The sequence below is a fragment of the Epargyreus clarus genome, unplaced genomic scaffold (genome assembly GCF_041222505.1).
Source record: "Epargyreus clarus isolate Ecla_fem2 unplaced genomic scaffold, WU_Ecla_fem_2.2 ptg000024l, whole genome shotgun sequence".
Classification (NCBI taxonomy): domain Eukaryota; kingdom Metazoa; phylum Arthropoda; class Insecta; order Lepidoptera; family Hesperiidae; genus Epargyreus; species Epargyreus clarus.
The window spans coordinates 11,506,445-11,532,225 of NW_027332231.1; the positions used below are offsets into that span (position 1 = coordinate 11,506,445).

General features: G+C 36.5%; 3 protein-coding genes across 4 annotated transcripts; all 3 read left to right on the forward strand.

Annotated features, from left to right (window-relative positions):
- The first annotated feature begins 5 nt into the window (after positions 1 to 5).
- LOC140752161 (antichymotrypsin-1-like) lies at positions 6 to 5,570 on the forward strand. The gene is made up of 9 exons (XM_073086347.1): positions 6 to 117; positions 752 to 843; positions 1,738 to 1,881; positions 2,200 to 2,403; positions 2,620 to 2,718; positions 3,192 to 3,332; positions 3,705 to 3,917; positions 4,038 to 4,170; positions 5,048 to 5,570. Exons 1-9 carry the CDS (start codon positions 30 to 32, stop codon positions 5,176 to 5,178), a joined length of 1,245 nt encoding a protein of 414 aa, XP_072942448.1. The 5' UTR covers positions 6 to 29; the 3' UTR covers positions 5,179 to 5,570.
- Positions 5,571 to 6,334: 764 nt separating this feature from the next.
- LOC140752162 (antichymotrypsin-1-like) lies at positions 6,335 to 17,867 on the forward strand. Of its 2 annotated transcripts, none has more exons than XM_073086349.1 (9): positions 6,335 to 6,716; positions 12,092 to 12,180; positions 13,022 to 13,165; positions 13,384 to 13,587; positions 14,212 to 14,310; positions 14,788 to 14,928; positions 15,292 to 15,504; positions 16,533 to 16,665; positions 17,302 to 17,866. In XM_073086349.1, exons 2-9 carry the CDS (start codon positions 12,097 to 12,099, stop codon positions 17,430 to 17,432), a joined length of 1,149 nt encoding a protein of 382 aa, XP_072942450.1. In that variant the 5' UTR covers positions 6,335 to 6,716; positions 12,092 to 12,096; the 3' UTR covers positions 17,433 to 17,866. The 2 variants fall into 2 exon arrangements, with proteins under 2 accessions (XP_072942450.1, XP_072942449.1); XM_073086348.1 differs by lacking the exon at positions 6,335 to 6,716 and adding an exon at positions 10,196 to 10,342 and having other exon boundaries at positions 17,302 to 17,867.
- A 644-nt stretch (positions 17,868 to 18,511) lies between these two features.
- On the forward strand, positions 18,512 to 22,909 carry LOC140752160 (antichymotrypsin-1-like). The gene is made up of 9 exons (XM_073086346.1): positions 18,512 to 18,649; positions 19,400 to 19,491; positions 19,754 to 19,897; positions 20,016 to 20,219; positions 20,958 to 21,056; positions 21,501 to 21,641; positions 21,905 to 22,120; positions 22,250 to 22,382; positions 22,722 to 22,909. The coding sequence occupies exons 1-9, from the start codon at positions 18,559 to 18,561 to the stop codon at positions 22,850 to 22,852; spliced, it is 1,251 nt and encodes a 416-aa protein (XP_072942447.1). The 5' UTR covers positions 18,512 to 18,558; the 3' UTR covers positions 22,853 to 22,909.
- Positions 22,910 to 25,781: the final 2,872 nt, after the last annotated feature.

Genomic DNA, 25,781 nt, shown 5'->3' on the forward strand with positions numbered 1-25,781 from the left:
GGTGTTGATAATTATCCTACGTACATTATATGTATGATCCGCGGGTCAGTCGTGTTGTGCCACTCGTCCAGACAATGTCGATAATGGAACGCTTGATTATTATTTTATCGCTTTTAGGTAAGTTTGTTTACATTTCCGTAATTATCTGTTGTAATCTGTTATTTGCAAAACTGAAATTATCTCACATGCCTTGTTTTAATGTTAACTCAGATAACTTTCCGTATCTTATTTCTTTGTAATAAATAAGCACATATTTTTAAGAATTTATTTTCCTTCTCCGAATACAAGAAACTTTTTATAATATGTTATCTACATACAACAAGTAGGTACTTTCTTATATGCTACACGCAATAACATTATGTTGATTGCCGATGTCTGTAACATTTAAGATAAAATAAATAACTTATTAATTTAATCATCAGAAACAGAAATGTATCTATCGTTGCGAATTACCGCAACGTTATGTTATATTATTTCCTATAGAAACACTTCGCCGTTAGCGATGCATTTCTTAAGTGGGCATTTAAGGATTTTTAAGGATTAGCGAAAAGACGGAAGTAGGACAAATATGAAAATCTTGCAATGAATAAGTTTTTTGTATGAGGACAATATAAGTAAATATGTAATAGGTAAGTAAAAAAAATATCTTCTGTTATTACTTACAATCCAAAAAATGGCGTTAAAATGTACCGTAGCCTAATTAAGATTACTTACATCACAAAACTCACAGCCATTTTTCACATTTTTACAGCGACAATGACTTTTGGATATCCTGAAATGGTTACATACCACAGGACTCCACTGGGAGACTCCGTCGATGTAGCGTCCATGAAGATACTGAAGGTATGAAGTATGAACTTATATTTACCTAATGTGACGTACACCGTGAATATATAAGTATTTAAAATTTTAAATATTTAACGATCCAACCTTTATCTTTTTAAGGTAACTATTGGACCTATCCCTTCCCTGATTGGCGCCACTCAATCAAACCATCAACCATCAAACTATTTGTTTATTTGTCACCGTCTTCTTCAGGTCATCGTTTCATCGGGGGACGATCTGTGATCCTCTTACCCAGTGGCGAATTGAAAAAAAATTAATGTCTAGGCTGTACAGTTTTTGCCGCCCCTGCTTCTACAATTGTCATATTGCCATGTCAGGTAGTTTATCGGATTAGGTAGTTTGCGCTCCTGTTTAATTTTTTTTTTTTGGTCGCCACGTCTGCTTAGAACATGTATCCCGTTTTTTTTTTGCTCGTCACCTCGTAATACGGTTCCCTTTTTTTTTGCTCGCCGCGCTGGCTCATGCTACGGTTCCCGTTTTTTTTTTTTTTGTTCGTCACCTCGTAACAAGGTTCCCTTATTTTATTTACTCGCCGCGCTGGCTCATGATACGTTTCCCGTTTTTTTTTTGCTCGTCACGCCAGTTCATGACACGTTTAAGGCATGAACGAAGTAACTTCCTAATTAGCAAAAAAAATTTGCCGCCCCAAAAATATGCCGCCCTAGGCTGAAGCCTACTCAGCCTGCTGGTAAATCCGCCACTGCTCATACCTAAATTTTATAGAAATTTATAAATTTGGTAGAATTTAAATTTGGTAGACATTTATAGATAGATATACAGGATCTTTCGCAGTTCGATCCTGAAAGCACCATCTACATTCTGCAAGTTCTTCTGCGACTCCTAACAAAAGAACAAGTTATATTGATCAAAAGCTTGTGCCCATGTCCCCAGGAGTCATTCCAGGATGCCAAAGATAAAAACGTGATAGCGTCCCCTCTGGGCGTCCTCACGCTACTCGCCATGTACTCTGCGGGAGCCGAGGGAGAAAACAGGGAGGAAATCTTGCACCTGGTGGGGAACTCAGACTACAAACAGGTAGAAAATTCTCCATTCTTGTCACCATACCTAATTATCTTTTTAATCGCTTTCTACGTGTTCCAAAGGAAACACAAACGCATACACATTAGACGTCTGTCTCGACCATTTAAAAGTGCTACTACCCCTAGAACCCTTCGTTGTTCTCCGCCGGTGGTACCACCGCCTATTTTTGCCTGATAACCAACAATGTCAAACGCTATGTCAAAATAGTATTCTGGTTTGGAAATTGTGCTAAGGAAGATAGAAGAGATAAAGAATTAGGTTCAATACAAACTAATACATAAGATTTTATTTCTAACAAAATATTCGTTGTAGCTCGAAGATAATTACGCCAATTTGACCGAGAGGCTCTCAGCAATGGACCCCAGCTACCTGGTGCTGACCAACAAGATGTACGTCTCCGACCAGTACACCTTGAAGGAGAAGTTTTCCGACGTGGCCAGCCGCTCCTACAAGAGCGATGTGGAAAGAGTTAACTTCGCGGAGAAGAAGAAAACAGCGGATACCATCAACAAGTGGGTGTGTAAAAAAATCTACTTACCAGAACGAAAGATATTAAAATTGGGTAAAAAATATTGCTTAATTCTTCAAGCATCAAAATAAATAAATCGGAAAATAACTACCCAGTAGACGATCTACAGTGCCCTTTTATACGCCCACTTTTAGTTAATACCCGCATTTGACAATTAAATTTCTTTACTCTTACCATCATTTCTAACACTATATTTTTTCCAGGCTGAAGATAAAACCAAGGGTCACATAAGCTCTCCCGTAAATGAAGGCACCATAGATGAGGACGCAGCCTTAGCACTTTTTAACGTCATATTCTTCCAGGTATGTTGCATATTTGTCTTGTTCAGTTTTATTGTAAAACGGTCGCATATCTGATATTTATTTTTATGACAATGTAGACAAAGGTATTCATATGTTAGAAACACAGCTTCACTGACGATAGTTCGAATTGCAAACAATCTATAAACGCATACATTTTGAAAATTTGTAATTGAAATATTAATGAGCATCTGATGGAATGTGGTCAACGCCGTCCATGGATATCTGTAACAAACTCCATAATATAGAAAAATACAGACGCGTTGCCACTACCAAGAACAAAAATGGTACCCTCATTTTTAAGTAAGTGCATGGTTTTGTATGCGAGTTTGAACTCAAACCTACTTTTGTGTCCAATCGGTGTAATGAACTCTACAAGCGAATCGTTAAGTTACACAGATATTCTCTATTCACTATAATTCACCAGAATTTGGTGCAATAATAATCAAAAGTAATTGGTTTTAAACTATTTAAAGGGCCACTGGCATGTCCCATTCAACGCGGAGAGAACCGAAGAGAAAGACTTTTTCGTGGACGAGACGACGACAGTCAAGAAACCAATGATGAAACTACTGGGTTCTCTGTTTTACCTCGAAAATAAGGAAATTGGAGCCAAGGTATAATTTGTTGTTATGTTTATCAATGTCGTGATTTAAAAAAGCGTACTAATTATAATACATAGCATTACACATCTATAAAATGGTAACCTAAGAGGATAATGAAGTTTTAAATACTGCATTCGTGATAATAGTTTTATGTAAGTTATTTTGTTTAATTAAAAAAAGCGTTCTTCGTATTTTTATGTACAAAATTTTATTCATAAATATTTTACAGGTTTGATGCTATCATCATTGAAATTATATATATATATTTTTTTCATTTATTCAATAAAGAAATCTTCGAAAAAATCAACATTTACAATCTGTAGGTCAGTTTGTCGGCAGTTGTTGGAAGAAAATCGTCTATTTTATTAACTAGTTTACTTACAGATGGTGGAGCTGCCGTACAAAGAAAAGGGATTCCGTATGATAATTGTGCTTCCGGACGAGAAGGACGGTCTGCCGGCTGTGGTGGAGAAGCTGGCACAGCGAGGAATTCTTGAAGATGTCTTCAACCTCAGACCAGCAGGACGAAAGATTGCATTCGAGATGCCTAAATTCGAAATCAAGAGTAGCCACAATCTCAAAGACATTCTTCCGAAGGTAAAGATTTTTTCGTTTTATGTAATCGTTGCCTGGTAAAACCAGTTGCATGTACAAATATCACAATTATAAGATACACAAATATCAGAGCAGATTTGCCAATAAAAGTAATATATCCAGGTGGGAGTATCGCGCATGTTCACGGAGGGCGCGAGCGGCGTGGTGCGCGAGGCGCCGGTGCGCGTGTCGAGCGCCTTCCAGGAGGCCTTCGTCAAGGTGGACGAGGAGGGCGCCACGGCCGGAGCCTTCACTGGTAACTCAAGATTTTTGCTATGATACTCGATGCTGATTAACTGATGATACTCGAGAACCTAGCGATAGTGCCGTAGAGGATTCCTCTACCGCCTGGTTCTTTTCAACCTGATAGCACAGCAGAAAAGATCTAGGCGATAAACGGGTTTTCCTGATCTAAAGTAGGTGGTATATTATATTATAAAAGGTGGTAGAACCCTTTGTGGTTCAACTCCGGCGGCACCACCGCCACACCTATTTCTACCTAATAACAGCAGTGTTAGGCGCTGCTGTGTTCCGGTTTGAAGGGTGTGGTAAGGGAGACAGACTTTTCCGAGGCGTTCCAGCTTAGTCCTCAGGGGTAGCGGCGCATCTGTGGCCGACCTCCGGTAGGAATATCTAATCCTATCTGGGGTTGATTACAGATGTTCATGGGCGGCAGTAGCCACATCAGGTGGACTGCATGCTCGTCTGCTATTATATTATAAAAAAAAGGCTAAATCGACTATGGAAGCGATTATTGAGAACTAAGTTTTAATAGTAATTTTCAAACCAGAATACACCAGAACCTACAGAATACACTGCTTAGAGGTGTACACGACGGCTACACCTGGAAGTAGTCTAAGGTAGGGGACTCGCTAAAATAAAACTTTATATGAAACACACGAGTATATACGTAAGTATATGCCCACTTATCATTTGGTAGACTGACATGAAAACTGGGCTGATAAATGATGTGGTAGATGTGGCGCGTAAGGATCAAATGCTCTTCCCGTTTTCCCATAGAGGTAAAATTTTGCAGATTTGATTTGGATAGCTTAATTAGACTAGTGACGTTACTCAAAATTGCGGAAGCCCTAAAAATATATAAATTTTTGTCTCTTGTATGTTATTTCCAGGCTTCATCATGACGTTCTATTCTTCAGACTCCGTGCCCCCTCCCCCGCTACCGTTCAAAGTGGACCGCCCTTTCATGTTCGCCATCCTGTATGAAGACATCGTCCTTTTTACAGGCACCTACACTCACTAGAAATAGTTTAGCAGAAATATAGTATGCATCAACACAATGTCTTGTAATGTAACGTAATTAATTGATCAGAAATGTCTCATTATTACTATGCAGAGCTCTGAGTTCTAAAATCAGGTGCACCTCTAATGTTTCGTGAATCTAATAGAAATGATAATGTATTTGAACAGAATAATGTGCGGTAATTTCTTGTCAAAGGCGCATGGTGACTACCAATTCTTACTTGATCTATAACATAATCTAATTCTGAGAGGCGATTAGAATCAAACCGTGCCATAGATTAATGTTAAGAATGAAGATTTAACATTGTAATTAATACACATACGACAAAAAACTACTTAACAAAATAAGTTTGAAAGGTAGTTTGGATAATATATTTATTTATATATCTTAAATTTGCAGTTTCTTTACAATACAAATCTCTAGAAAGGCTGTGTTAAAATACATTTTCGTTAACGATTTTACTCATAGAGTCTGTACCTTTGTACTGTACTACTGTGTACCCACCTTTTGGATTATATGTATTGTACTACCCGCCGTTTGTATAATAAATGTGAGATTGAAACCCGCCGATCGACTCGACTCGAGTCAGTGCTACTTCGGTAGCGACGAGAGACGGACGTGTCGCAAGCGCATGAACTACAAATAGATTGTTTCTTACGGCTCCAACTGCTGTGATCGTAGACATAACAACCTTATTGCAAGCTTGATAGTAAGTACATATTATATTAAATGAGATAATATGAAATTGTGAGATCATAGTGATGAGTTTTGTGTATTATTTGTGTTAAGAGATGTGTGTTCAAACTTAATACAGAATGGAAATTATACTGGAATGTTTTTGTCGCTTTATTTACTTGTTACTTAAATTCCATAAGTAAGTATTTTTTATGAGACTAAAGCAAAGGGAAAAAGCAAATATGTGAATTGATGGTAAATGTTTTTATTATCTTTGAAGCAAAAATATTTAACAAAAGTAAACAGACTTAGGGCATACGCTGTAACTAGTATGGGTGCACGAAGCTGACGCTTGTTTCGCCTTTTCCATTAGTCAAAATGGACAGATTAATTATTAATAATCGGCGTTAGTAAGTATAATTAAATCTCAGGCATGATTTTGCTATATCTATACAGTATACTCCTATAAAAGTAAATAAAATTGAATCATCGATTTGTAATATCAAACTAGTAGCTTATTAGGTAATTATATAATATGGGCGATGTTTTTTATTGTGTAACCATTACATTGCAGAGAAGCAGCAGCTTTTGATTCGTCGACTTTATTCGCGGCCGAATCGAATCTAGGTGTTTAGGTTTTTAAAATAGTTTTAAGGGGAAATATTTCCAATAGTTGGCATCACTGAACACTACGACATTTAGTTTCAGTCTAGTCTCAGTTTTGAGGCACCTCAGACGGATTTTTATTGTCTATCCGTCTATTTATAGTCTGTCTATCTAACGTAACATAACATTATAAACAAGATTTGAAAAAAATACATAAACAAACCGGTGTGGTGTTGCGACTACAAATTTAGAACTAGGTAAGTAAATAGGTTAGTTGGTAGCCGATAATTTTGGATATTATTAGGATATTACTCCATAATATTAGATAGCCTTCGCCAGGTTGTCGTACGAGTGGTATAAAGTTTCATTTATTACTCCTGATTGAAGATTCCGTGACCACAACAAAACCATACAGTCTTATAATTATATTTTCCAGGGGCAATCACTTTTGTACTAACGATTTTGAATGTAATGTCCGAAACGTAAAATACTAAAAATTTACCAAGCGCGAATCGTACCCTCGCACTGAAGATTCCGTTTAAAAAAATACATATATTTTAGTATTTACGGTTCAATAGACAAAGTATAAAAGGCTGAAAATATGGGTTTCTTGTATGGAGAGCCCTATTTATTTATAAGATTTTTGATGTGAAACATCTATAGCCGCACGTAAAACCGATTTCTGGCGTGGCGACGCTTACCTTTAACTACATAGACAAATGTTCTGTGGCGACCTCCCGCTACTCGACAAGAGATGGCGCCACGAGTATTCTGAATCACGCTATCGAAGTTTTCTAAATATCCTGCATATATACAAGCTCCGAACTGAGACTGTCGGAGCGCGGCCGCTCCCCGGGCGTGATCACCTAGCCCGGCGGGAGATCTCCCTTTGCCAAAGTGGTGACCCCTGACAAGAATACGTCCCTTCTGACCCTCTTCGATGGTGGCAACCTCACTCCCTGGATGGACTGCACCCTCACATCACCAGTTCAGCTGTCCATCAGATTCATCGCAGCGCACGAAGACTCGCTTCCTGATCCTGATCTAGCTACTCTCCGGTACTTCACGGACGGCTCGAGTAGCCATTACTCGCCCTCCTCACTTCGCTCCAACCTCAAGGCCTTGGTTCTCCCTCACATCTCGACTCACCGCAGACAGAGGGCGTTCCGGGGCGCTTGTAAGCTTAGGCGAAGATTTCACAAGTACGGAACACCGAAATCAACTGGTATCGACCTCCGGTCTGAGCAGGGGGTGATGTGGCGACCTCCCGCTACTCGACAAGAGATGGCGCCACGAGTATTCTGAATCACGCTATCGAAGTTTTCTAAATATCCTGCATATATACAAGCTCCGAACTGAGACTGTCGGAGCGCGGCCGCTCCCCGGGCGTGATCACCTAGCCCGGCGGGAGATCTCCCTTTGCCAAAGTTCTATAAGAGACAGAGCTATTAGAACAATGTGATAAAAAAAGACAACTAGTGTTTTATCTTGCGTTTCAAGTGTACGCAAACGTAAATATTGACCATGGAATATAGGGACCAATGATTACTTCAGTCAAAACGGGACATCGATTTTTTTATGTCAAATACTTTTGATGTGAAACATCTATAGCCGCACGTAAAACCGATTTCTGGCGTGGCGACGCATGCCGTGGCGTCTCCACGCTATACGATGGTATATATACTGTCTATATGCAGTCGTGTGTACGGTGTGGCGACGCGTCGCCATGCGCAATCGAAATCAATAAATAGTCATCGTTATCTGGAAAAAAATCGTAATATTTTATTTTATCATTATGGCATATTTAGTTCCTATCACAATATGTTATTTTCTGCATATTACTTTTACAAAATAATGTCGATGTTTCACATCTGCCAGGCGTCCCGTGACGGCTCACATTTTTTTATTTTTATTCTTATTTTTTGTTATTCCGGCTATCGTTATACATATATATACTCTGTAAAAATGTCAAATGTTTATATATTATAGTTCAAAAGATAGAGATAAACATTATACAAAAATACAGGATGTAGAAGCGATGAGCAGGGCATCTTGCCAGATTTTTTTCTTACGTGTACAGTCAATTCTGGAAGTAGGTAAGCAGATAAAGACTTCAAAAATATCTATACTCCCAAGTGTTCATAAATAGCTGAACACTTCTAGCATCATAATTAGATGCATCGTAAAGTCAAAATTAAATGAACACTAACGCATCATAAGTAGGTGAACACCGACACAGTAGAAACACCGATATGTACAAAAACATCACTAATATGATATGTCACTGTTCAATTACTTTTGACACTGTAGTGTTCGTATGCTTTTTACACTTTCTTCAGCGTTCTAGTTGTGGTGTTAGTGCTAATGATGGCGCTAGTTGTGTTCAGCTACTTGATTTGAATTATGAATGCTTCGGTGTATAGGTATTTTTAAAACTTTAACATAATCATTTACTTTTGGAGCTGACTGTACCAATGTGAAGGTCAAATATTGCATCTGAATTTTATATGAGTTAGTCCCAACCATAGTGGTTATATTATCTTTGATCCCAACCGATTGAACGGAAATATTACATGTAACACATTTGGTTTGGATGACAATATATGAGTAAATTAGTGAAGTCATTCTAAACCCAATATGGCTGACCAATATTTTTTATAAACCCCACGATATGGATATCAAATGACAGTGCTTTTTAAGAAAAATACGAAAAACAAAATTATGTCATTAGATTTAATTATTTTTTTTATTTCTATTAAATTAGGGAGACTAATATTCCTTGTCATATTCCATATGCCGTATTAATAATTAATAAATAAATACATTTTTAACACATTTCTGAAAAAAAATACGGCTTTGCGATTTTTTTTTAATTCTGAGTGTCATTAACCGCATTGGGCCAAAATTACACACTGAAATAGCCGTAACCAGGGGAGAGGAGACAGGGCAAATTCAAGCTCTTGCAGTCAGAAGAATTAGACGGTTAACAGACATCCCCACTGCTAGACTTGTCTATTTCAGTTACTTACACATTATGTCTTATGGCATTCTACTGTGGGGTAGTGCTGCTGACATAGACTGTATATTTACTATTCAAAAAAGAGCAATAAGGTCAATATATATATGTCTGCGGCGTGGTGAGTCCCTAAGAGAACTGTTTCCCACTATTAATATATTGACGGTGCATAGTCAATACATTTATGAAAATATTATGTATGTAAGAAAACACACTGATATGTTTGAAAAAAATAGTAACCACCATAAATTTAATACCAGAAATAGAAATAAATTAGAAATTCCTAAACATAGATTATGTAAGGTGGCTAGATCTTTCATGGTTTCATCAACTGTATTCGCTACTACAATAAAATACCCGACCACATTTTGAATCTCACAGAAAAAAAAATTAAACATGTCGTTAAACTAACGCTATTTAAAAAGCGTACTATAAAGTAAGTGATTATTTGACTGACAAAACGGTGTGGTCTGAATTAGCTCAAGCTCCACATGTACCATTACGTTAACATTGTCAAAAACATTTTTTTTTAAAAGATGTGTGTTATGGAGTTTCTTTCGCCGCTTCCTCTCCATAACGAAACACCTTGTGAAGTGGTGGTAGTTGTTTTGACATTCAAAAAGTGCTCTGTAAAGAACCTATTTTGAATAAAAAATTTTGATTTGATTTAAATTTGAAGTTTAGATAGAATTTGTTATGTAATGGGTAAGTTTTGTGCATCCTGAGTTAGTTACCGGCGTTGATAACTCCCTCTATATAGATATGATCTGCGGATCGCAGGTCAGTCGTGTTAAGTTATGAGTGTTATGACCATGTGGACGAACATGTCGATAATGAAATGCCTGATTATTATTTTCTCGCTTTTTGGTAAGTTTTTTTTCATTTCTGTAGTTATCTAAGTGTGATTTGCAACTCTTAATTTTCAAACGAGATGAATTTATATGAAAAAGATATTGTGATAAATAATAATAAGTTCAATCGAGCCAGTGACTTCAACACTAAGATATAGCTTAATTTTCTGGGGCAATTCCATGTACCGTGACTTCGCCTTTAAATCGCAGAAAAGATGGATGAGGGCCATGTGGGATTTAAAGCCGAGAGTGTTATGCAGGCCTTATTTTATCAAACATGAAATACTCACATTGCCATCACTCTACATTCTTGAATGCGCCATTTTCATACGAACGAACAGCGAAAAGTTTCGATTTATCCACGATATAGAGCACGCCACAAAGATAAGTGTGCAATCCCAGCAAAAAGTCGTTGGGTTCAAAAAAGTTTCTTTGGAATAGCGCCTGCGGTGTATAATAAAATTCCAAAAAATATTCGCAATATTGAGGAATTTATCAGTTTTAAAAAAAAATTAGAAAGATATTTAATTGACAAATGTTTTTATAGTCTAGTCGAGTTTCTCAACCATAGTTACGACTAGTAACATATGATTATTTATGATTTGCTGAGTGGTCTGAAATGTTTTGGTGTTAACATTAAATTTTTAAATACAATAATGATTTACTATTATCCACTGATGCTCCTTTGACATTTTCTATTGAGATACCACTGACATTTTTCATTTTTATCTTAACGTTTTAATAATATTGGAAATTAGTATCTACAACTTAATAATTTGAATTTATAAAATGCGACTTAAAATTATATTTGTACGTCATTTATGGCAGAATGAGCGAAAATTCTTGACTATAACACCAATGTATACACCTTATTCTACAAATAAAGATTTTTGTATTTGTATTTGTAAAAAATAAGGGGTAAGGTAATTAATTCTATAGATGTATAAGCCGTATATGTATGGGCGAAGTTTATTTATTTAGTTACTATATTCACAGCTTCATTTATTTATGATATCTTATAAGTTCTTAATATTAAAGTAATAGCCACAAATGGATTTGCATTATTTACGCTTCGTCATTAAGTTATATCTATAAGTGTAAAATTAATGTATTCGTATAATGGGTAAAGTTCGGAAATCTCAAAATGCAAAATCGTGAAGTTAAATGAATTTGTTTTCGTATGATGACGTCTTATATTTTTTGTGTTAATTTGTTAGAAAATTTGCTACTAGCTGACCCGGCAAACTTTGTACCGCCTCAAAATCTATTTATCAAATATATTTCATATACAATATAGCCTATGTTACTCGTGGGTAATGTAGCTTTTGGATGGTGAAAGAATTTTTAAAATCGGTCCAATAGTTTTTGAGCCTAGTCATTACAACCAAACCAACAAACAAAGTTTTCCTCTTTATAATATTAGTGTAGATTAAGAAATATTCCTGATGGAAACATACGTACTTTTCCGCGTACCAGCTTATACCTCAGGGGTAGCGGCGCATCTGTGGCCAACCTCAGATAGGTGTATAATCTTAACGGAGATTGACTACAGATATCCATGGGCGGCAGGAACCACTTACCATCAGGTGGATTTCATGCTCGTGTACTACTCCTATACGTATATTACAAATGAAATAGGTATATAAAATAAATTAACCGTCTTCGTATTAACAAGCTCAAATGGCTTTATCACATACCGCAGACTAATTAAGCTTCCATTCAGCAGCAGAATTCGGAACCATTATTATTTTTCACATTTTCACAGCGACAATGAGTGCATGGAGGGATGAAGTTACCTACGAGAGGACTCCACTGGGAGACTCTGTCGATGTAGCGTCCATGAAGATCCTGAAGGTATGTCCTCATATTTACTAAATATAACCTACGATATATTAATCGAGCCAATCATTATCCTTTTAAAAAGTCCTATGTTTTCTGAATTAAACTACTAGCATCGTTTCACCAGGTCCGGGAACGGCCTGTTCTCGATTAATCTAAATTTGATAGACATTTAAAAGTAGATATTTAAGCTCTTTCGCTGTTCGACCCCGGAAACACCACCGGCATACTGAATTACTAGCTACGTCAGTACGTCAGTTAAGTTTTTTTTATAATATAGGAGTAGCAGACAAGCATGCAGTCCACCTGATAGTAAGTGGCTACTGCCGCCCATGGACATCTGTAATCAACCCCAGATAGGATATCTTAATATTCCTACCTGAGGTCGGCCAAACATGCGCCGCTACCCCTTAGGATTAAGCTGAAACGCCTCGGAAAAGTCTGTCTCCCTTCCCACCCCCTTCAAAAATGAACACAGCAGCGCTTAACACTGCTGTTATTAGGTAGAAATAGGTGTGGCGGTGGTGCCGCTGGAGTCGAACCACAAAGGGTTCTACCACCTTCAACAGTTCACGTTAGAACAGTGTGAAGCGGTGTAATTTCCTGGTTAAAGGACGTGTTTCGTATTTCAAGGGAGAATCACAAGAGGCGTCTTCACGGAGAATCACAGTAGTCTTTAGGAGTAGCAACGAAACGTGACCAAAATCTGGTGAACTAACCCTATTCGGAGTTAAGTGTAGGTGTATCTGACCGGCAATAGCCTCTACTATAAGGCAGAATTCAAGCTCTTTTAATAAGTAATTCTAAGAAAAAAGAAGAAAAAATTAAACTTACCAAAACCTCGTTTTGTCCCCAGGAGTCATACCAGGTAGCCGTAGACAAGAACGTAATAGCGTCCCCACTGGGCGTCCTCACGCTACTCGCCATGTACTCTGCGGGAGCTGAGGGAGAAAACAGGGAGGAGATCTTAAGCCTGGTGGGAACCCCAGAGTACAAACAGGTAGAGATTTCTCCATTTGTCGGTGAATAAGTCTATATGACAATTGTAATTCTGTGAAATCAAATCAACTTTTTAGACTGGGGGCCTCCATTAAAATTTCCGCCCCGGGCCTCCGATTTAAAATTCATCAAATGATCTTAGGCATTGCCTGCACTCAGCTATTTTAATTTTATTAAAATGTGAAATAAATTTTCGTCCTAAGGAAACGTTCCTTGCAGCTTGAAGATAATTACGGCAATTTGACCGAGAGGTTCACAGCAATGGACGACAGCTACCTCGTGCTGGCCAACAAGATATACGTCTCCAATAAGTATACCTTGAAGGAAACGTTTTCGGACGTGGCCAGCCGCTCCTACAAGAGCGTTGTGGAAACAGTTAACTTCGCGGAGAAGAAGAAAACGGCGGCTCAAATTAACGAGTGGGTAAGTAACAATAAGTTTTTTTTGGAAAAAAAAAATATGTTAAAACTTGGTAAAAAAATAGATATTCATATCTCTTAAATATACAAAATCTCCTTTTATTTAGCTCGCTTATATAGTTCATAATATTATTATGTATGTGAGTAAGGGTCATATATTGTTCAATTTGACACTGATTCGCTTCCTCGGTATCCGATTGAGCCAAACTTTGCATTTACGATTTTTTTGGATGATTAGCTTAATGACTCAGTTCCAAATCAATTATGACGCTATATTGTGGCGTCCGCCATATCCGCCAGGTGCAGACAAATGAAACGAACAAAAGATGTTAATAAAAAGTTTTTCTTATTTAACTTTTTTAATATAAGTGTTTATTTATATTCACTATATTTAGTTTTATGATTATATATGAAATAATGTACAAATTTAAGAGCGGCTTGCATTCATAAACATATTATCATTGCAAATGATTGGTCGGATACAATTATACGTGCTTGCCAGTAACTGGGTGATTAACCTATGACCAACAGATATATATTTTTTTTGTTTTTAACGTAATGCTCCTCATGTTGACCTTACAGACTGATTTCTATATCACAGACTGATTGTAAATTACATTGTTTCCAGGCTGCAGAGAAAACCAAGGGTCACATCAGCTCTCCTATAAGTGAAGACACGATAGATGCAGGCGCAGCCTTAGCAATGTTTAATGTCATATTCTTCCAGGTAAATCTACTTGTGTGCCTTTGTATTGGAAAACGGTTGAGTAGCTGATATTGGATTTTCATAAAAATTTAAAAGGATGTTTTCCTGCATCGATGAACTTATTTTTTTTTTTGTTTTAATGAAAACAATCCATGAACGCACCAATTGTGATATCGAAACTTGGACGCAGTCCATCTTATGATGAGTGACCATTGCTGTCCATGAGCATCTGCATCCAACTTTATATAGAACAAGGATTCTACCTGAAATCATATACAAATAAGTTGCCACTTCTGAGGTTGAAGAAGGTAGCCTCATATGCAAGTCAACATCATTTCGTGTGCGTGATTGGCCCCAAAGCTTATAGTTATTGTGTCCGACCGGAGTAAACAACTCTATACCGAGAGTCGTTAAGTTTTACAGGTTTTTTTCTAATAACTATAATTCACCGCAATATGGCGCCATCATTGAAAACAATTGATTTCAAACTACTTACAGGGCCACTGGCATGTCCCATTCGACGCGAAAGAGACCGAAGAGAAGGACTTCTTTGTGGACGAAACGACCACCGTCAAGAAACCAATGATGAAACTACGCAGAGCCCTTTTTTACCACGAAGATTACGATCTTGGAGCCAGGGTATATTTTAACATATGTTTTCTATACCTTGATAAACATAACAACAGATTTTATATGGTAGCATTTATCAATATTGCGATTAAAAATTACATTACATATATGATACATCAATAAAAAAATGGAAGTTGAAGACTACAATTTATCTTTATGAAGTTTAAATAATATTTCATTCCTGTAATCAGTTTCATTTACATTAGTGTGTAAGTAATATTATTAAATTTAAAAAAGTCATGCTTTACACGCAAGGACATTTTGGCACGATAAATGTTTTCTAAGTATTTTACAGACTAGATCGCAGACATGTTACCCACATGGTAGGTACTTTTAAAATGATATAAACAAAAACTTATATTTTATTAACAGATGGTGGAGCTGCCGTACAAAGAAACGGGATTCCGTATGGTAATTGTGCTCCCGGACGAGAAGAACGGTCTGCCGGCCGTGGTGGAGAAGCTAGCGCAGCGAGGAATACTTGAAGACGTCTTCAACCTCAGCCCGTCTAGACAAAAGATTGAGTTTGAGATGCCCAAATTCGACATCAAGAGTAAACACAATCTCAATGCAATTCTTCCGAAGGTACAGTAATATTTATAAATACATAATATAACCTTCGCCAATTAATACCAGTTGTACTTCCAATTTATATTTTTATATATAAAATACAAGAATATCAGAGTAGAATTGTTAATATATCTGTAATGTCTCACAAGTACATTTTAATGATATTGAGGTCGGGATTTATTAACAGTAATAATAAACTAAATATTATTTATGAATACATGGTCACATATGTGAATCCAACTAAATGTCAGGTTATTATGTATGGATGTAAATTAAAGTATATGTATGGATTCACATTTAAAATGGAACACCTAATGTTAATGAAGTTAATCGAAAGGTCTCTGCAGCATTCCGCTCACTTAACCGGTTAAGGAACTTCGAACGAAAATGATCTTTTGCAGGCACTTGTCCGTCTCTTGTATTATACTGACGTATGTTACTCTGGCATTAACTAAAATCTTCTTAACAAATTTGTACGTCTTCTTAACCATTCCATATAGGGGCGGCTCTAGCTCGTGTAGCGCCCGTGTGCAATGAAACCCTGGCGCCCCCTAGGCCTTAAGCCGCCCCTGATTTTACTAGCTTTATTTTCTTTTCACAGTTCTATTTGATCCTGTCGCTCCAGGATACCTGGTGCAAGAGGGTCTAAATTTCATCTAAATTTCAGAATTTCTGTGATTTCCATGAGCTATGACTTCCTTCCTCTGACTCTTGTATTCTTTACTTCTTCATCGGTCTGGGTTTCTTTCACGATTCAATCAACGCGGCTTTGGAATGCTCTTCCTGAGGAACTTGAAAAATTCGATCCAAATACTATTTAAAAAAATGTCTTTGTTCACTATTGTAACCATTAGATATACGTTTCTACACCATTTTTCTTTATTTTTACTAAGTAACTTATTATAATATACTGTATTGACTTCTCATCTATTTATATATCTTATTTCTTTTATCTTTTGCTTTCATGTTTTGTGTTTTCCTCACTCTCTCTCTCTTCTTGTTTATGTTAATTGTGAGTTGTTTTATTTTTTTAATGCATCCAGGTTGGAGTGTCGCATATGTTCACAAGGGGCGCGGGCGGAGTGGTGCGTGAGACAGCGGTGCGCGTGGCGAGCGCCTTCCAGCAGGCTTTCGTTAAGGTGGACGAGGAGGGCGCCACGGCTGGAGCCTTCACTGGTAACTATAACTTTCTGTTTTCTTAAATTAGAAGATGATGCTCGTGGTCCTTTTGCAACACTCGTCTAGATCTTTTCTGCCTTATAACAATTATACGAGACGATATAAGTACATTGTTCTGAATTTTTACCTGACGTATAATAAAGAGTTAGCTTTAGGTACATACTATACGCATTTTATTAATAATAACTTATCACAATTTTCTAACCCAAACAGTAACCCAAACAATACCCAAAAAGCCTTCATAGATAAATCTACTTATACGTAGCAATAACCGCTTATGACAAGGTGGGCTTAAAACTAGTAGTAGAGTAGAATTGGAAGCATTTCTTCAAAATGGCTTGTAAATTCCTATGTATGTGAGGGTCAAATCTTGCAAGTTAAATTAGACCTACTCTAGTCTATCACATGACTTGATATTGTGCATACACATAACATATGACAATGCATAATTAATAGATAAGTGACGTCATTCTAAATCCAATTTATTGGACAAACCAAAATATTTTTTATGCACTTTCATAATATGAGAATGAAATAAAAGGTTTTTTAAAGAATACAATATTTCTATAAAGGTCATTTTAAACACCTCTTTCAAAATAAATGTATTATCTTTTCCTTATACATTATTTCCAGGATTAATCAAGGTGCCCTTGTCTACAAGATACAAGCCTCCTCCCCCGATAGAGTTCAAGGTGGACCATCCCTTCATGTTCGCCATCCTGCATGAAGACATCGTGCTTTTCACAGGCACCTACACTCACTAGAAACATACCAGTGGACATATAAACTGCATCAATATCTTCCAAGCTAACATAATGAATAAGTCTCTTTAGGAGTTGATTTCAGTTATGCAAGAGAGGACTTTTTCGTGGACCTATTAGAAATGATCATCTGTATGAACAGTTAATGCAAACGTTATGAGATAATATCCTTGCCTAAGTTCTCGACGTCTTGTGAAGTCTTCTATGCCTCACTTGGCCTGTAGCTTAAACCCTTTTAATAGATAATAGAGAACGGATCAGTCGTCAAACGTGCCAAAGAATAATATTATATACATAATAAAGACCATATCTCAAATTGTATTCATAAATGCTACGACAAAAATCTTTGCAAAATATGTTTTAAAGATAACTTGGATTTATTGATACAGTTTATAATGTAAAGAAACTAACATATAATATATATAATATAACTAATGAAATTTTATAGCAATAAAAACTTTTACAAAGAGCTTTTAAATTTTATTTGTTTTTTTATTGGGACTAATCTTCTACACGCCTAAACCAATTTTGACGGAACTTTCAGTGACAGTTAGCTAATGTTATGATAAGTATTTTTATTGGCATAGCTTTTGCAAATCGCAGTGTGACTTAAGGCAATATGCTTCATATTGCTTATATTATTTTTGAAAACGATGTTAAAGCTTATTCACTGGAACAACGACTGCTATAAAAAGTCCTAGGTACTTAAATAAAAAATTGAAAACTTATCACGCCAAATTCAATTTCAAAGAGACACGAACACACCGCATTGCACGTACTATTTTAAACAGCAAACTTCGATCAACAATACCAATACCAGTATTCTTGATCGAAGACAGCAAACGAACATTCAGTTACCTTAGCGCAAGTAGACACTACCACCCATCTGATCTGTAATCAATCTGCTCCAAATGCGAATAATTAGACACAGAAATACCCGTAGCCAAAAAGCCGTAGCCTTTATCTGTTAAGCGAGAAGTGAATTATCATGATTCAAGAAAAATATTTATCCATTTAAAATTTAACTTCACTTTACGAGAATAGATAATATGTACAATTGTACATATTTAGGTAAATTTCGTGCATTCTAAGTTAGTTACCGGCGTTGATAACTACCCTATATATAGGTATGATCTGCAGGTGGCGGGTCAGTCGTGTTGTGACCATGTGGACAAACATGTCCATAATGGAGCGCTTGATTATTATTTTATCACTTTTTGGTACGTTTCTTAATAATATTATAGTTATTTAACAGCTAATTGCAAGTTTATCATCTTTTTTATAAGTGTTTTAATGTTAATTCGACTCTAAATGGATAATTCTCGGTGTCTTGTTTCGTTGTCATTAATACATATTTTTAAGAATTATTTTCCTGCTTCGAATACAAGCGAGTTTTTGTACGAGATACCGTACCAAACATGTGCATTCTGTTATGTTACGTTAATGTGTTTGTATCTTGTCGATGATGACCTTAACGTTTAAGATTCTTATCTTAACAATACTTCTTATGTAACGTTATAATATTTTAGTGTTTAGTAATAGTAACTAATAATGGTAGGTATGCTTAATCGATCCTTAAATTATAAGTAAATTACCGAAATTACTTAAGTCATTTACTGTTTTGACGAGATAAATAACGAAAATAAAAGCTGTTTACCTTTTCGTAGTTTATATTCGCTTTGTAGTTGTAATATATGTGAATGTTTTGAATTATCGATACCTATATTTTTAAATATTATTGACATAACAATATTTTAGGACATTGATTTAAAACTATACAGATCTGTAATTTCACCGACTTGCATCGCTAAGCCAACATTTTCCGTCCCATCCTGGTGATCTAGGACATGGATTTAAAATTATAAATATTTATATCTATAATTTCACCATCTTACATCCCGGCCTTTCCAGTCCCATCCTGGTGATCTAGAAGTTTCTTTCTCACTCAGTACTTTTATACATTTTCACAGCGACAGTGAGTTTTGGTTATCCTAAAAGTGTTACATACCAAAGAACTCCACTGGGCGACTCCGTCGATGTAGCGTCGATGAAGATACTGAAAGTAAGTTCTCATGTCTTCTAAATATTACGTACCTATAAATCATATACGTACCTATATTCATAGATCCAATAGGTTTGAAGAACGTGCTAAGGGAGAATCACACGAGGCGCCTGATAGACGTTAGTTGTATCAATGCATCTGTCACCAACATGAGGTGGAACTTATCCTATTCGGAAGACCATCAATTAGGCGGACTGAAATATCCTTCGCTTATTCTAATGAAAAACAAGTTTATTTTATCAAAACCTTGTTATGTCCCCAGGAAACATTCCAAGATGCCAAAGACAAAAACGTGATAGCATCCCCTCTGGGCGTCCTCACGCTACTCGCCATGTACTCCGCAGGAGCCGAGGGAGAAAACAGGGAGGAGATCTTGCGTCTGGTGGGAACTTCAGAGTACAAACAGGTAGAGTTTTGCCTATTCTTCTTCCGACACACATTTGTCTTTTTTTTTAATTCTCTTTCAAATTCTTAAAAATGAGTAAGTACATACGATTTTTTTTCTAACAAAATCTTCCTTGTAGCTTGAAGATAATTACGCCAATTTGACCGAGAGGTTCTCAGCAATGGACCCCAGCTACCTAGTGCTGGCCAACAAGATGTACGTCTCCGACCAGTATACCTTGAAGGAGAAGTTTTCCGACGTGGCCAGCCGCTCCTACAAGAGCGATGTGGAAAGAGTTAACTTCGCGGAGAAGAAGAAGACAGCGGATATCATCAACAAGTGGGTATGTTAAACGAACTATTGTCTAGAACAAAAGAAATTTTTAAATCAGATAGAAACAATTGATTAAGTATTTGGGTAAGTAAACAAAATCTGATGTGACAGTTAAAACTACAAACTGAACATTATTTATGATCTTGTCGTTTTTAATTTCAAACACTGACAAATATGGTACAAGGTTTTACTTAGCTTGATTTGCTAGGTTCATTATAAGTATATACATATATTTTTATTCAGATAAGTACCATCATAATTATGTAATAATTACAAAAGTATTGTAAGTTAACTTTGACAAATTTAACGGTTATCGTTTGAGCTGAAATTTAGCATATACGCTTGGTTTGGATGACAATACATAATTGGATTAATGACGCCATTCTAAGTAAATACATTATGACGAACGAAGTATTTTAAGCAGGCCCATTAGGTGAAATGGGTATAAAATGAAAAGGTTTTCTAGAGGATATGAAAAAAAAATAAGAAATGACGGGTTTATGATTATCAATCGACGAAATTAAAATGGTCAGTGAAATACAATTATGCCCACTTACTTACCGATAACTAGGTGATTATGATTAACCTATGACCAACTGATATTTTTTGTTAGGTTTTGAATAACATTTCTCGTAAGCTGACCTTACACGCTGATCTCGTTATCATAGGATGATAGTATTTTATTTATTTGTAGATTTACATATTAATAATTATAATTGTATAAGTTATAACATTATATTTTATGCAGGCTGCAGAGAAAACCAACGGTCACATAAGCTCTCCTATAAAAGAAGACACAATAACTGAGGACGCAGCCTTAGCACTGTTTAATGTCATATTCTTCCAGGTATGATCCATAATTGTTGTTTTCAGTTTCTTTGGAAAACGGTTGTCTTTATTATTATTTACAGAAACACCGCTTAACAATGACTTTAATTACAAACAATGAACGCACTAGTTGTGATATTTTTTTAATTATAAAATTAAAGTGGCAAACCGGCATGAAGCCCATCGGATGGTAAGCGATCGTTGCTGCCCATAGGCATCTGTAACCAAGACCATATAGAACAAGGGTTCTACCTGAAGTCGAATACAGGCGTGTTTTCTCCCCTGCAGACTATGATGGTAGCCTAAATAAAAGTCATAGGTACCTGCATGATTTTGAGTGCGGGATTGAAGTCGAATCCTTTACCGTGTTCGACCAATCAATCCAAAAATTAGCGAGTCGGTAAGTTTTACAGGTTTTCTCTATTACTTATATATAAAGTAATCGATGTTAAACTACTTACAGGGCCACTGGCATGTCCCATTCAACGCGGAGGAGACAGAAGAGAAAGACTTTTTCGTGGACGAAACGACGACCGTCAAGAAACCAATGATGAAACTACTGAAATCCCTGTTTTACCACGAAAATAAGGAAATTGGAGCCAGGGTATATTTTAACCTATATGTTTATCAAGGTTACAATTAAAATTACATTACATGATACATTGATAAAAAATTGGCAACCGACTACACTAGGTACAATGTATTTTTATAAAATAAAAATAATCTCTCATCCGTGTTAATGTTACGTAAGTAATATTTTTAAATTAAAAAAAGCGTCCTGTGTAGTTTTAGGCACGATTTTTTTGAAAAATCTTACAGGTTGAATGGTATTAAAATTAAATAAACATACGTTTATTTTATTTACAGATGGTAGAGCTGCCTTACAAAGAACAGGGATTCCGTATGGTAATTGTGCTCCCGGACGAGAAGGACGGTCTTCCGGCTGTGGTGGAGAAGCTGGCGCAGCGAGGAATACTTGAAGATGTATTTAGCCTCAGACCAGCTCCTAAACGAAAGATTGCATTGGAGATGCCCAAATTCGAAATCAACAGTAAACACAACCTCAATGACATCCTTCCGAAGGTAATTTAGGTTTTTTTATTTATAAAATACAATTTTTGTCAGTAGCAACTGATTGTCAATACCAGTGGAAAATGAAAATGATAAGAGAATGTCAGAGCAGTACTGCCAATATCATTTGATTGCTCCCAGGTGGGAGTGTCCCGCATGTTCACGGAGGGCGCGACTGGCTTGGTGCGCGAGGCGCCGGTGCGCGTGGCGAAGGCCTTCCAGGAGGCCTTCGTCAAGGTCGACGAGGAAGGCGCTACGGCTGGAGCCTTCACTGGTAACTTGAACTTTCTTTTTACCTGATGAATGAATGATAATAATTATCGATGATCGTGGTTCGTCTGCAGCATTATCGCCTAGATCTTTTCTACCTTATAACAATTGTATAAGATAACATGAGATAAAACAGCTAGGCGTTTTCGCCTGTACTAGTTAAATAATTCTAAATCCAATATAGCTGATGCCCCAAATCCGACGAACCAATAATTTTTATGAGCGCCCTTATTCTGAGTACCAAATAAAAGGATTTTTTTGTGAAGAATACGAAAAATAAAATTATATTATGTATGAAAAAGTTTTTCTATAAAATTATATCTTCTTTGTACGTTATTTCCAGGCTTTATCTCGGTGCCCCTGTCTGCACTCTACGTGCCCCCTCCTCCGATAGAGTTCAAGGTGGACCGCCCCTTCATGTTCGCCATCCTGCATGAAGACATCGTGCTTTTCACAGGCACCTACACTCACTAGAAGTAGATTATCGAACATAATAATACATTCGACCAATACAATGTCTTTCAAGCTAAAGAGTCGGGAAGATTTTTTTCATAGATCTATTAGAATGTATCATCTTTTTAGACAGTTAAGGAATTCCTCCCACGAACCTAATTCCTCCTTCCTTCCTTCCTTCCTACCTTCAGCCTAAATCCTTTAGAAGGTGGTACAAACCTTTGTGGTTCGACTCCGGCGGCATCACCGCCACACTTATTTCTTCCTCATAACAGCAGTGTTATGCGCTGCTGTTCTGGTTTGAAGGGTGTAGTAAGGGAAACTTACTTTTCCGAGGCGTTCCAGCTTAGTCCTCAGGGGTAGTGGCGCAGTTGTGGCCGAACTCAGGTAGGAATATCTAATCCTATCTGGGGTTGATTACAGATGTCCATGGGCGGCAGCAGCCACTTACCATCAGATGGACTGTTACTCCCATATTATAAAAATAAAATAAAAATATTATTCCTCCTAATCCTGAAAGATCTGTCTTATTGTACCAAAGAATAATAATGAAGATATTTAACATTGTATTCATATACGCTAGAACAAAAAACCTTTACAAAATAAATTGTAAAGATAATGGAAAAAACAATTAAAGTATATTTCAGTTTCTTTACAATAAATTTTCCTAGAACGGTTGTGTTAAAATACTTTTCCTTTCTTTCTTTAAAGTTTTTCCTCATAGAATCAGTTACCCTTATTAGGTACTTAATTAAAGTACTTAACCCATTATTAAGTACCTATATTTTTTGTGTATACGTAATACACATTAATGCCGCGCAGAGAAAGTATAATAAAAATGCTATGCAATAGCTTTGCCGCGGCAGTCCCCAAGTGCCGCGCGTTTATTATTTTTCTATCTTTATGTTTCCGGCTAAGCTCTTTAAACGCCTGGATTGATTTGGACGGAACTTTCAGTGGAATTTAACTAACGTTATAATGAGTAACTACAGATACTTTTATTTTAGAAAAAAATATAAAAAAGGGTTCTGCGTAAAAAATGGTGAAAACAGTAAAACAGCATTTTTATTGACAGCTTTTGAAATTTTCAAGAAGAGTTAGAAAGTATACTCAATATTTACATCAATGTTAATGTTAATAATGCTTATTCATTAAAATAATCACTTCAATAAAATATACCTACCTCAAAAACGAATCCTTAAAAGCTAGCCCACATAAAAAGCGTAATTAAATCAGTTTAGTTTAGCCAAAAGTTATAAATTGATTCACTTTATGTACGGATATTGTATACTGTGCTTTAGGTCAAGGTCGCATATGGGAAGAGACCAAAGCGATAAAACGACCAGGGGGCCTACCACTATCTTTTAAAAACCATCAAGTTCAGGAAAGTTTTATTTCCTCCTTAAAACAGTAAAATATTCCATCATATTGGAACACAGTGGAACAAACTTAAACCCTTATTAATTTATCGCCTTATTATTTTTTTCTGTATAAAACGAACTGAAATTGTCATATTTTGCAAAAAAAGTAAAAGTATGATTAAAATAATATTGTGTTAAGAGATGGTAGTAAACTCCTAGTGGTGCAAACCCTAGAGATTCTCCCCAAACTTGAGGAAAAAAAGTTATCTGACACTAAATTCTTTCGGCAGAATATTTCGTTTGGGCAGAAAAAGTTATTTTTATTGTTCCGTTAAATTGCAGACAACAACTTAGTGTTTCGTCGACTTTGTTCACGGCTGAATTGAATTTAGTGAATTTGGGAGTTTTGGTGTTTTTTAAATAGTTTTAGGGGGAAGGTTTTCAAATAGCTGACATCATTGAACACGACTACTTTCAGTGTTCCAATTTTGAGGCACCTTAGACAGACAGACAACGAATCAAGTAACTGCCCGTTACTTGATTCGTTGTCTGTCTGTGAGTCGTAACACTAGTAAGCACATTGTAATAAAAGTAAAAACAAATAATACATAATTATCCCGGTGCGAAGTTGCCATTGCAGCAGTCTGCCTCGATAATATTAGATTTTGTGACCCTGGCGTACTAGGGTATAGAGGAGATCGGAGATGATTCGTACAGAGGGAGCATTCGTTAAGAGATATCTTCTATGTAATGAATTATCTTGTTTTTAGTGACTCAATAGGTAGATAGGGTAGATGCAGGCACAAATACAGTAATCACAGTATTTATTGTTCTTACGTTTATAACTTCGGATTTACAAAATAACTATACTATACTACTACTATTACTTTACAAACAAAGAATTTGAGCAGCAGGTTCAAGGTAGTGACTACATGCTCCAAAGCACAACGAAATAATGATCCACCTCGATCACTCACATCCGTTCTTATCAAAGTTTCCCCACCGCGCCGCCACATACCTCGACCCCACTAGAGACATCTTAAAAGTCTCTGCTCTGATTCTAATACGAAAGCTATACAATGACTTCGATTGATCAAGTACCAATAACATTACTAAAATACTAAAGTAACAGTATAGCTAAAGCTATATTAAATAACTCTGACTCTTCCTCCGACACGGCCATCCTGACGCTTCACACGTCCTCATGTGACCTTGAAGGATGTTATCTGAAATGAAACATATTTATTTTGGTAAAACTGTATGGTAGGAATGACCTCAAACAGGGACCACATCTGAGCAAAAGGAGATCAGAGTATCCCCAGATGAGGCCGCGCCGATTTGGGTAGGCCTACGTCCAGCAGTGGACTTTCAAGGTTGATAGATGGATGGTTGGAAAGTTGTATGGTTAAATATTAAATAATGAGTCTCACGACACTCAGTCACATTAAGTATTGCTTTCACCCTTCACCCTTTGTTGATTTAGTGGCACCTATACATTGAACCATTTAACCAATAAACCAATCTTAAAACAAAAATATTGCATTTAAAGTGCAATCTTAAGTGGGGTATTAAAATGTTAATGATTAAGA